Below are 13,047 nucleotides of genomic sequence, written 5' to 3' on the forward strand. Positions count from 1 at the left end.
ATAATAATATTATTATATTATATTATTATTATTATATATATAATATTAATTAATTAATTACTATTATATCCTTAATACCAACAGTCAACACTTGACTATTATATTTGGAAAAAACCATCAACTTAAATTGAGCAAGAATAATACTTTATAGTTTCCTCATATCAATTGAATATCAAACAGTGTTAGAATGTTTTGTCAATCCCATTAACATATTCAATTGTGTCAATTAATTAATTAAAACACTTTTAATTAATCAATTTAACAAAAGCTAGATACAAACAACTTCTATGTGTGTGACTTTATAGGTTCATCTTTAACTGGCATTAGAGGCATAGTACTAACTCTTAGTAAGTATGTCAGGAATCCAATTCCTTGTACTATAAGTGTATCCTATATAAGCTTAACTTATATTTACTTATAGTCCTCTAAAGGTCATGATCTCCAGCTAACACACTGCGCCATGACGTCCCAATTAAAGAATGAAGTTACTTGAACTTATAATTAAACTAATTATGAACCATCGATCATAATTTTCATGCACTAAAGTCATTTCATTAAAAATCCCGATCTTGACTAGAGTCACAAAGTGTCAAACTCTAATCTTCAAGATACTAAGAAATATTGATTAAGTCTTTGATAAAATAAAACTCTTATCAAAGAACCATTCTTTGATACTTATCTCATCAGATAAGTCTTATTGTCCTGGCCAGGAACTCATTCCATAAAAAAAACCAATCAATAACTATCTTAGGATTTATCTCTATTTACTTAGAGTAATGAATCCTCTATTAGCAAACTCTTGTTACACTACACAACTAACTATAACGATTCATTGCCGGATTACCTGAATTAAGATCCTAGTACAAAGCAGAAACAAACTATAATTACTTGCGCAAGAACAACTAAGTTTCCTCAAGTCAAAGGACTATATGCACTATTATGACCTAGATAATAATTATGTTGACTAGGAGTAAATCTTTGTGCAATTATTATCTAACGTCACAGTTCGAACCATTCACCTCTTTGAATGTTCACATATTTATTCTGATATCAACATATCAAACAGAATGAGATTTTCTGTTTCTGATTAATATCTCATACTAATCAAGAAAATAAACAGAGGTGATAATCTAAGGATATATGAGTGTCCAATTCATTATCCACCGATTATGAACATTTAAGATTATTATTTTACCAAAGAAATATATCTCATTATTATTAACTCTTAATAATATTATATCTTTGTAAATAATCTTTGGACTAATATATATTCATTAAGTAATTAAACAATACAAATAATTACACATGAATACATATTTTATTAACTGCCATTTGGATACAAAATTCACACTATATAATATACAAAAGGAATGGCCCAGGACATACAACACTTACAGTTGAATTAGTTTATACTAAAATTTGGAATGACCACGAAATGCCTCGAAGTTACAGTTGTGATTTTTACTGATAGAATTTTCGGAGAGTTTGAACATTCCAACTATTATTGAATGGTACATCATCTAGCGAGGCAATTCTATAAGCTCTGTTATGTAGGACCGTGTGTATTTTGTATGGTCCTTCCCAAGACTGGCCCAGCTTGCCTTTCGTGAGGGGAGACTGTGAGGCGGTGGCATCCCGTAGAACGAGGTCACCGACTTGGAAACTTCGTGGACGCATTCTCTTTCTGTGATATCGAGCGAGAGTCTACTTGTGGGTCGTAATGTGGAGGAGGGCAGTCATGCGCTCGTCCTCGAGCCTATCTTCTACGTCTCTGAGTGCCTCTTTGTTTTTATTGACGTTGAAGTTGCTTACTCGGGGAGACTGCAGGATTACTTCGACTGGTGCCATTGCCTCTGCCCCGTAGGTGAGAAAAAAAAGGGGTTTTTCCTGTCCCCATATGAGGCGTGGTTCGATACGACCATAGGACCGCCGCGATGTGGTCTGGCCATGATCAGACTTTGTCAAAAAGACGGGCTTTGATCCCATGCAAAATAGTTCGGTTGGTGACTTCGGTGAGGCCATTGCTTTGGGGGTGTGCTATCGATGTGAAGTGGTTTTTGATGCCCCAAGCTTTGCAGAAATCCTGGAACTCCCCGCAGTCAAACTGTCTTCCGTTGTCCGTTATAAACGACTGGGGGATGCCGAACCTATGTATAAGAGAGGTTTTGATGAAAGTAATGACATTTGCTGCGGTGATCTTGGCGATTGCCTCGGCTTCGACCCATTTTTTAAAATGGTCTACTGCTATAATGACGAAGCGTTTCTGTGCCGGTGCCAAAGGGAAGGGTCACATGAGGTCGATCCCCTAGACGGTGAAAGACCATGGCATAATGATCCCCTTGAATGGGGCACCCAGGGAGTGATAAGTGTTGGCGTGGACCTGGCAGGCTTGGCAGCTTTATACAATTTTGCTCGCATCGGAGTCCATTGTTTGCCAGTACAGCCCTTAGAGTCATGCTTTTCATGCGATAGTGCGGGCTCCCTGGTGAGAACCGCAGACCCCTTGGTGTATCTCTTTTATGCAGTGATCCCCCTCTTCCTCCGATATACACTTCAACCATGGTTGTGTAGAAGCTTTGCGATACAGGATGCCATCGTTAAAAGAATACCGCCAGGATCGTCGGATGACCAGTGAAGCTTGAATTTTCTCCTTTGGGAGCAGCCCACTAGAGAGGAAATTTATTATATCGCTCCTCCAACCTGATGTTCCTGCGTTAACTTCATTGATCTGCAGTGCAGACTCCTCTCGTATTGCTAGGACCGAGGCTACCTCGATGAGGGTGTGTGGGTCGCTCGATTGTTCACCAGCGGCCAAAGCGGTGATGCTGTTAGCTTCTTCGTTTTCCTTCCGTGGGATAAGGAGGAAAGTAAAGGTGACACCATTTACTTCTAGGTTTTTAATCAAGGCTTTTTCCCGCTCGAGGTAGAGAAGCATGACTGAGTCCTTGGCCTTGTAGGGGCCATTAACGTGGCAGATCACCAACTTGGAGTCGAAGTAGATGGTGAGGTGCCCTGTTACTAATGCCCTTGCCAGAGTGAGGGCCATGATCATTGCTTCATATTCCTCTTGGTTGTTTGTCTCGGGAAATCGAGCCGCACAGTGTATCTGAGATGAAGATTGTAAGGGCCTCGAATGGCGATGCTTGCCCCGGTCCGGCTTGGGCCGTATGACCCATCAATGCTCATACTCCCTTTTTTGGTGGTGGGAGCCTCTGGTGATGACAGTTCTGCTGCTCCTGTGGGTCCTATGAACTCCAGGATAAAGTCCGACAACATTTGTGCGTTGATCGTGGTCCTCGGTTCGAAACCTATATAGAACTGAGAGAGACGGATCGACAAGTTAGCGATCCTTTCGAAGACCTCAGGTTTCTGCACCGCCCTTTTCAAAGGATAGTTGGTCTTTACTACGACTGTATGGGCCTAGAAGTAAGGTCACAATCGTACTGCAACATGCGAGATTGTGAAGAGGGCCTTTTCGACACCCGTGTAATATGTTTCGGCTGCCTTGAGGATCTTGCTAAGAAAGTAGACCGAAAAGAGTTCTCCCCCTCTTGACTGTGCTAATATTATCGTGATGGCTTCCTCAGATATGGTAAAGTATAAATGGAGATTCCGGAGTTGGAGCGGATAACAGTGGCGGGGAGGTGAGGAAGGCTTTAATGGCTTCGAATCCTACCTGACCGTCCGTCGACCAGATGAACGGGTGCTCCTTCTTGAGCGCTTTGTAGAACGGGAGACATCGCTGTGCGGAACAGGAGATGAACCGTTCGAGCGTGATCAAGTGTCTGTTCAGCCTCTGTACTTCTTGTAGGTTGCGCGGGGGATGCATCCCTAGAACTGCTTCGATTTTCAATGGGTTAGGCTCGATTCCTCGTTCCGAGATAACATAACCTACGAATTTTCCCGATCGGATGCCGAAGAAGAATTTCTCGGGGTTCAGCTTGAGGTTGTATCTATGGAAGATGGTAAATACTTCGGCCAATTCTCGGGGGTGATCGTCTTTGTTGGCGCTCAAGACTATCATGTCATCAATGTAGACTTGAACTGTTTTGCCAATGAGACTGGCGAACATTTTGTCGATCAGTTGTTGGTAGGTCGTCCCGACATTCTTCAGCCCGAATGACATAACATTATAGCAATAGGTGCCCTCATGCGTAATGAAGGATGTTTTCTCTGCGTGTGCGGGGTCCATAGGGATCTATTAGAAACTTGCGATAGCGTCGAATTGTGATAAGATTTTTTGACCAGCTGTTTGATCGACCAGCTGATCGATGTTAGGCAGAGGGTAGCAATTTTAGGGCAGGCTTTATTAATGTCAGTGAAATCGACACACATACGGTACGTTCCCTGACTTTCTTTACAAGAACTACATTAGAAAGCCAGTCTGGGTAATGCACCTCATGAATGAACTTTACAACGAGGAGTTTGTGTATCTTTGCCTTGACCGCGGCCTGCGTATCCGGAGCCTGTAGGCGCTTTTTCTGTTTGATGGGTGCGAAGTCTGGGTCGATGTCGAGCTTATGAGTAGCCACTTCCGGCGATACTCCCGTGATGTCCTCAGTGCCCCAGGCGAAAACATTAACATTTTGGCGAAGGACTTCCTTGATGGCTTCCGCAAGGTCCGCTTGTAAATGGGTGCCAATGTTGACATGTCGCCCGTCTCCTAGATGGCAGCCAAGCACGGGTTCGATGGGTGTGGGATTGTATCCCCGTATGTCTATAAGGCCGGTGTCGAGGTACATTACCGCGCGAGGCTGGGTAGCCTGCCATTGAATCTTCTTGGCCAACATTCTGTCCCCGGTGATCGTGATATGGCTGTCGAGGCAAGGTATGGTTAAGCAGAGATCAGAGATATCAACGCTGGCCCTTGTGATGACGAGCAAAGGTCTCCCCAGGATCGCGTTGTAGGCCAATGGGATGTCCACCACCACCTATTCGGCTAGATATTCGGTCTTCTTATTACCTTAGGATAGGACGACCGGTAGGGAGATGACTCCTTTCACAGGGACCTCAATATCAGAAAGCCCGACCAGAGGAAAGCTACCTGCCCGCAAAGCCTCACCGACCCCCTTCATGGCGCTTAGCGCTACCTGTGTGAGCAGATTTATGGAGCTTCCGATGTCCACCAGGATCCGATGCACGTTGAAGTTAGCGATGTTGAAGGTAACTACCAAGGCTTCGGAATGGGGAGTCCGAAGAGGGGGACAAAGGGTGAGTGCTTCGTCCGGTGTCTTTCTCTTCCGAGACGGGTTCTGGTGCTCGTTGCGGGCCGGGGCTCCTTCCCTGATGATGTGGATTTCCCCCTGGTACCTCACCGTCTTTTCTTCTTCAGCTCTGCTGTGATCTTTTTGCCTCAGGCTGTGCTCTCGCTGCCTGGAGGGTTTCGGAGTGGCTCCTTACTCCATGATTTTGTCAATCTCTTTTTACAGCTAGTGAAACTTCTCCGTCGAGTGCCCGGAGGATTTATGGTACTTGCAGTACTGCTCTTTCTCAAAGCGAAAGTGCCCTTTATCCGCCTGTGATGGCTTCCCTCCGAATGGCTTCGACCCTAGTGATGAAGCATAGTGTATTTCTTTTCTATGAGTTCTGTCAGCTCTTCGATCCTGGGGTGATGGTTCTCCGCGCAGGTGGTAAGGTAGGGGAACCTCTTCTCTTCACCCTCTTCCTATTTTGCGTGGTTCGGTCGGAGCCTTCCCCTTCTCTTCCTTCCTTAAATCACCCTTAGCTTTGTCTTTTTTCGATTCCTCGTACCCTACGGGGCGATCGTAGTCGTTGTAGCGCACAAATATCTGAGCCATTATCATAAACTCTTCAAAAGAGCGGGGCATCTTCCTAAAACATTTCTGTTTCAAGGGTTCATATGATGTACCTTTGGCGAGGGCATCGTGCGTGACCTCCAGGTTCAGGCCTTTTACCTGTGAGGCCATATGGTGGAACCTTGAGAGGAAGTTGCGCAGAGGTTCGGTGGTTCGCTGCTTGAGTCCGTTGAGGTCCGAACTTATCTTTCTGACCTTGGCCGCCGCGGTGAATCGCGAGAGAAAAAGGTCTTTGAGCAGATCAAAGGAGTCAATGGAGTCCGGTGCAAGCCATCGGTACCATTCTTACGCGCTTCCCGAAAGGGTCGTGGGAAAGACCTTGTACATAATGTCTTCATCCTTGGAATAGAGGTTTATGGTACTCATAAAGGAAGCTACGTAGTCATTAGGGTCCTCGGTATCTGTATATTGTGAAAGTCAGGATGCCTTCCAGTCGCGGGGAAAACGGGTTTCAATGATTCGCTGGACCAACGGGGTCTTGCTGGACGTCACACTACCCCCCATCACCCCGCCTACGGCCTTTTTATCCAGGAAACGTTGGATTTTGGATTCCAAAAGCTCCTCAATATCAGCCATGTGTTCCTGCTCGGAGGTCCCGGCTCGGTGAAGCGGTTCGGGCACAACCACCGGGATGCTCTGAGCCGGTATAGCTGGGGCAGGTCCTTCCGTGGCCGGTTTGGGGCCTGGGGGCACCGCAACCTTCTTGAGGTACTGCCAAATCTTCGCATTCTCATCCTGCAGGCTCCTCTGCTGCTCGATGATTTTCATCTATGCGGCGGTTTGCACTGCCTGTGCCATCTAGAAACCCCAAATCGTGCTTATAAGTTGCGACGTGCTGTATGCTTCTTCTTCCGTGGGGTCCACCTTTTCTAGCAAAGGCTCTAGGTTCCTTGGGGAGACTGAGATGTCGGAGATGGGCCGATGCTCATTCGAGACGGAGCTAGTTCCGTCGGTCATCGCTTCTTTTGAGGCTGTAGTTTCAGCCGAGCTTTCCATCGTTCCGAAGTTTCTGGAGTTACTCGTAGTCCACGCTCACCGCACCAAATCTGAATGTCAGAAAAATCAATTTTAATTTCAGCTCTATATAAAGTTTCAGCCTTTGATGTGTGTCCCTGTCAGAGCTAATCCATATGGCTCCCCGGCGATCAGCAAAGAAGGAGACCATATCACGATTCTTTAAGATCATTCTTCAACCTAACATTGAACAAAATATGCTCGTAATGCTTCTCTACTTTTTAACACACTTCTGAAAACTTCATTTCTGCTTTCTCATTTTGGGAATTTTGATGTTTGACTTAAAGTTGAGATTTTTATTGCAGATTTTTATTGCACTGCCTGTGCCATCTGGAAACCCCAATCGCGCTTTATGAGTTGCGACGTGATGTATGCTTCTTCTTCCATGGGGTCCACCTCTTCTAGCAAAGGCTCTAGGTTCCTTGGGGAGACTGAGATGTCGGAGATGGGCCGATGCTCGTTCGAGACGGAGCTAGTTCCGCCGGTTGTCGCTTCTTTTGAGGCTGTAGTTTCAGCCGGGCTTTCCATCGTTCCGAAGTTTCTGGAGTTACTCGTAGTCCACGCTCACTGCACCAAATAATCGGGTATGGACTTCACAGTGCTCTGCGAAGTGTTGTTGGGGTTATCTGCGATGTATGGTCTCCTATGTCGACGTCTCTGTGTGGGGTTCGGATCCTGGGAACACTCCGACGATCAAGTTAGAAAGAATATCAGCGAGGTGTTTAAGACAAATAATATATATATATAGAGAGAGAGAGAGAGCGAGAGAGAGAGCATGCTCTTGTGGGGGGTTCCTCTGGTACCTATTTATAGAGGGTGTTACCGAGCTTCGTTCGTTGGGCCCGTCCTGGGTGATTTAGGACTTCTAATGGGCCTGGCCCATATACCTATTCATTTTATTTTTAAAAAGAATATATCAAATAAAAATTAATTCGAACTTGGAATTTTATTTCTACTAAATATTTTTTTAATTTTTTTTGCTAGTAAAATAATTATATTAAGTGATAAAATATGAGAAAAAATAGAAGCTAAAACTCAACCAACAAAGAAAATCTCTAAACATTTCTCGAAATGAATATGAACAACGAACAATTAATTCTGATAGAAATAATAAAATCTTATCAAAGCCCCCAAAATAGTATTAGCGTATTCATATTCTGCACTGACATATAAAATAATGTGCTGATGTCAAAAAATTCTGTTGTTACGTAGAACATAATACTTAAGTATAAAAATAAATTTAAGTTAAAGTTATTATGAAGTAATTTGAGAACTACAGTCAAACCTCGATAAATGCATATCATTGGGACCGAGAAAAAATATTCATTAAGCGAGATTATTTATTTATCGATAAATGAATAAATTATTCATTTATCGATAAATTAATATTTATTATTTTATGCTATAGAAATGTGATGGATGTCGAACATCTGTTAAACTATCCTAGCGAGAATGATGCAGTTATGAAATCGCCTACAGACGAAGAAATTATTCAGTCAATAATGAACAATGATGATGGAAATGATTCAGAGCCAGATGATAGTTGCGTTGTCGTAAATGTATAATCAAAAGAGGCCTTTCAAGCAATGGTCACCTTAAACAACTACTTGCTACAACATGAGCGAAATATACCAGAAGTTGTGTTTGCACTACAAAAAGTAAGGATAATGTTCATTTTGGTTTAAGTGGAAAAAAAAAATAATCAACTATAGATGTATCTTTTCAAAAGAAATGACTTCTAGTTGATTGATTAAAAGGTTTTGGTCTATATATATATATATTTTTTTATGTAATTCAATAATTATTAATTTATATTTTCATTGGAGCCTTAAGGATTTAAATATTTTTATTACTTAATGCATTTAACGAGATTATTACTTTAATCCACTGATTCAAGTCGGGACCAAAAGAATTTATTATATAAACGAGGTTATTACATTTATCGAACACATTTATTTATTTATTGAGGTTTAGCTAAATTCATAGTTGTCTAACTTCTAATTTGAACCTTTAACCGCGATATATCGAACCAAACAAGGATAGGTCGGATTGGGATAACTGCAGAGGCCAAAACGAGGTTGTTTAGGCGTTAAATTGAAACCCTCGTCGCCGCCGTTGAGGTTAAAACCGGTACCTGAGAGAGTCGCCGCCGGCCCCATTCACGTCGGTTCGCTGTTGACTGCTCGCTTCGAGTCTGGATTCTAACTTCCTGAGTTTCTTTCTGCGAGCTAATCGATCCCTTTGTCGAGCAAGCATCGAATTGCTTTATTCCTGGATTACTTCTCACCCTTCCCTCTTTGCGTTCTCTGAGATTCTCCTTGTAACTTTTGTCATTGAGGTATAAATTGTGCATTTGCTAGCTTTTTGATTCGATATCTTACTTCAGTTATTAGTTTGGATGAGAAGTGATTTTAGGTTTGTTAATAATTTGATTTTATGTATGAAATTGGATTCTTAAGGGAACTGAAAGTGTACTTTCATTCGGTTGATTGAGGCTTGAGCATCTTATTATGCCGATTATAAAGGTTTTTTTTCCTTTCTATACATAATTCTCTTTCTTCACGGAGAAAAACAATAAGTTATAGGTGAATATAGGATAATCACATGAAGCTCTTGCTCTACCGTAATTTCCAAAGATATTTGGAAGGCCTTCTACTTGGTGATGCGATGATATAGTTTTGAAAGGGTTCTGATATTACCATGTCTGATGGTTGTTGATTGATTACTATTCCGGTGTGTGTAGCATTTCTAGGGATAAGGTGTCTCATTAGGTAGTGCTCTCAGGTACTACAATTTATACAATTGAATTTTCAACTATTTTTCTTGTTTTAATTCACTCAAGATTCAGGTCTATGTGTTGAGCCATAAATTTTCTTTTTAACTTTCTTTGCTTGCGTTGTTTCACCTATTGCCTCTGTTTGTTTCTGCATTGTTTAGCTTTTCCTTATTTTCCTTTTCTATATAACATTTTAATTAGTCCTTTGTTTAATGCATTTACAAATTTACTGGCTTTGCAGGACAGCTTGCTCAAACCTTTAATATGGCAGATTCAGGATCTCAACAACCTGAAACAGGTAAAATCCTCTTCTTAGAACTCTTATCTTTGTTTGCATTTTTTTTTTTTTGTTAACTTATTCTTTACTTTGTCCCTTCATTCTTGCTCTTTTCCTTTGTTATTACAATAGCTTTGACAAGGTTTATTTCTTTGGCATTCGTAGTGTGTAATTTTTTTAGAAAGCCATTGAAGAACAAGAACATCAGGAAGAGAAATATTCAGGATGACGACGACGATGAGGATTCAAAAACTGAAAGTTCTTTATTGCACAATCAGAAAAAAGCCCCGAAGCATGACAATAAGCTTTACTTCTCGACTGGACCTACAAAGAGTTCTATATCTGCTGAATCCAATGTGGAACCTGATCGACATGTTTTTCAATTTGAGTCTTCAAAGGAAATCCAAGTTCAGAATGATAGTAGAGCGACAGCAACTCTAGAAACTGAGACTGAATTCTCAAGAGATTCTCGGGCCATCCGTGAGAGAGTTCTTAAGCATGCAGATGAGGCTTTGAAGGGTAAGAAACCAAGCTCTGGTGGTGAAAAGTTGTATAAAGGAATTCATGGGTATACCGACCATAAAGCTGGTTTTCGCAGAGAGCAAACAATTTCAAGTGAAAAGGCTGGTGGATCTCATGGTCCTCTTAGGGCATCTGCTCACATTAGGGTGTCGGCCAGGTTTGATTATCAGCCAGACATATGCAAAGATTACAAAGAAACAGGCTACTGTGGGTACGGAGATGCATGTAAATTCATGCACGATCGTGGGGATTATAAGCCCGGTTGGCAGTTGGAGAAGGAGTGGGATGAGGCGGAGAAGATAAGGAAAAGAAATTTGGCATTGAGAGAGCTTGACGATGATGTAGGCCAAGGCATTGAGGGTGAGGATGAGGATGAGGATGCATTACCGTTTGCTTGTTTCATTTGCAGGCAGCCTTTTGTGGATCCTGTTGTGACAAAATGCAAGCACTATTTCTGTGAGCATTGTGCCTTGAAGGTAAGCAACATTGTGCTTTTGACTATGATTTGTGATGAAAATTATATTCCGTTGCATAGTGTTTTTCAATTATTTTCTGGAAAGTAAACCGCTGTCCATTGTTTTGACTTGCAGCACCACACGAAGAACAAGAAGTGCTTTGTGTGCAACCAACCTACGCAAGGCATTTTCAACACAGCCCATGAAATACGCAAAAAGATGGCAGAAGATCGTAAATGAGATTATTTTTGAACTGAGATCATGCAGCCACCGACAATGCAAAATTTGTTGTATGTCACTATCTTTTGAAGTTCTTCTTAATATAGTTAGTAATACGATTTCTTAAAGCTCTTTTACTGTCTCTTCAAGGAAATATAAGCTAACCATTTGAGACAATGGTTTGAAATATGATGCATATGTTACCTAAGTATATCATGTCTTCCTTCTTATATTAAAACTTGATTCCTCGGGTCTTATAGTAGCGGGTGATAGAGATCTCTAACCTTCATTTCAACCTAATAAACAAGATAAAACTAAAAAATAACACTATTCTATATTGTTATTTAGTTTTCATCATCATAATCTGCATTTGATGCTAGCAACATTATAATTACTCTGTAAACACAAATGGATTTTGTCCTGGTATCTAGGGTTGCATGTTTGGTGTTGGAAATTTTCAGTTTTATTGACCTTAATTACAGCTAAATAATAGGTACAGGTATAGATTAGATATATGTTATAACACGTGTGTAAGTTTTACATATTTCAAAGGTATACAAGAAAAGATTGAAAAACAGAAATCGTAGGACTCTTGATCTGGATCAAATCATAGTGGGTGAAACTCTGCTAAATCGTGCTAGTTAGAAAGGGAGTTAGTTATGTTGCACTGGCAGTATAACCAGGGAAAATGGCACATTTGTGGTAAATTAGTAAAACTATTTTCTAGTTTATGGCAGATGTAGAGTTATTTCTGACATAGGGTATTTTTAGCTGCGTCCGCCAGTCTCTCAAGCGAATACATGCATCTGCCAATTAATTGAGCGGAGTAACAAAAAAAAAGTTCTGTTTGTTTGTCGGAAATCCCTAATCAAACATCTAAAACTTTTCATTTGGAAGTGATAGACAACAGGAGGTGAAAAAAGAGCAACCAAACACCTCCTTAGAAGATTTGACTTTGATTAGTAGGTGATAAAAAGGTGGAACAGGTATGGTTTCCGTCATGAAAGTGTTAAGAGGTTCATAGTTTTTTTTTTTTTTTTTGGTAATGTAAGGAAGCTAACCAGAGGGCGAGCCTTGGCGCAACGGTAAAACGTTGTTGCCGTGTGACCAGAGGTCACGGGTTCGAGTCTTAGGAGCGGCCTCTTGCCAATTAAATTGGCAAGGGAAGGTTTGCCCCCAATACACCCTTGTGGTGGGACCCCTCCCCGGACCCTCGCTCAGCGGGGACGCGTAATGCGACCGGGCCGCCCTTTTTTTTTTTTTAATGTAAGGAAGCTAACCAACACAGACAACAGACGAAAACAAAAAGAAAAAACAAAGCATGGTCATACTAGGTAGCAATCAAACGGGGAAGGTTACTCCCAAAGAATCCTCTAGTTTACTACTGACAAATATTACTCGGAGCTTGTTGTAGGGTCTTCATACCAATGAGGTATTCAAATGCATGATTCACCATGAAGTCAGTACAACGATTCCTTTCTCTATAGACATGGGGCTCTGTAATTTGATCAAACCGGATCAGCAATGCTTGTATATTACAAATTAAAGCTTTAGCAGGGTGGTGTGGGGGCATTGACTTTGGATCAACGGTAATAGTCTTGAACTTCTAATTAATAAAAATATCTAACAATGAATTGGACATATGATTAAGCAAATGATCTTTAACAGTTTTGTTGTCTTTTTTAAATTTGGTGATTGTTGAAGGTGAAGTAGTTTTTGTGATGAGAAGTGTGACATTGGTGTTGGGTTTAGTAGGAGCATCTTGGAAAAGGACATGGTTAGTTTTTGTGACCAACATTTGTAATTTATGTCGTCAATCGATTCAAGTTTGGATAGGCCAGGAATGACTTCTTCTAGGATAGAAGATTGAATGTCATCCGTTTTCAAATTGTTGGAAATAGAGAATATAAATGAATTAAAAGAATGAAATAAGGTTGTGTCGTGGATGTGTCACTGTCTTGAAAGTGA

General features: G+C 41.3%; 1 protein-coding gene across 3 annotated transcripts; it reads left to right on the top strand.

Annotated features, from left to right (window-relative positions):
• Positions 1-8,819: 8,819 nt before the first annotated feature.
• Positions 8,820-13,027, top strand: LOC136209387 (zinc finger CCCH domain-containing protein 1). Of its 3 annotated transcripts, XR_010677517.1 has the most exons (6): positions 8,820-9,168; positions 9,848-9,904; positions 10,049-10,881; positions 10,996-11,150; positions 12,494-12,668; positions 12,784-13,027. XR_010677517.1 is itself a non-coding variant. In XM_066000836.1 (4 exons), the coding sequence occupies exons 2-4, from the start codon at positions 9,871-9,873 to the stop codon at positions 11,098-11,100; spliced, it is 972 nt and encodes a 323-aa protein (XP_065856908.1). In that variant the 5' UTR covers positions 8,820-9,168; positions 9,848-9,870; the 3' UTR covers positions 11,101-11,336. The 3 variants fall into 3 exon arrangements, 2 of the variants coding, with proteins under 2 accessions (XP_065856908.1, XP_065856910.1); XM_066000836.1 differs by lacking the exons at positions 12,494-12,668; positions 12,784-13,027 and having other exon boundaries at positions 10,996-11,336; XM_066000838.1 differs by lacking the exons at positions 12,494-12,668; positions 12,784-13,027 and having other exon boundaries at positions 9,853-9,904; positions 10,996-11,336.
• Positions 13,028-13,047: the final 20 nt, after the last annotated feature.

Source organism: Euphorbia lathyris, chromosome 10 (genome assembly GCF_963576675.1).
Source record: "Euphorbia lathyris chromosome 10, ddEupLath1.1, whole genome shotgun sequence".
NCBI classification, from domain to species: Eukaryota; Viridiplantae; Streptophyta; class Magnoliopsida; order Malpighiales; family Euphorbiaceae; genus Euphorbia; species Euphorbia lathyris.

Coding starts and splice junctions, on each gene's coding strand:
- LOC136209387 (XM_066000836.1), top strand. CDS start 9,871: ATGGCAGATTCAGGATCTCAACAACCTGAAACAG. Junction 9,905..10,048: donor ATCTCAACAACCTGAAACAG/GTAAAATCCTCT, acceptor TGGCATTCGTAG/TGTGTAATTTTTTTAGAAAG. Junction 10,882..10,995: donor GTGAGCATTGTGCCTTGAAG/GTAAGCAACATT, acceptor TTTGACTTGCAG/CACCACACGAAGAACAAGAA.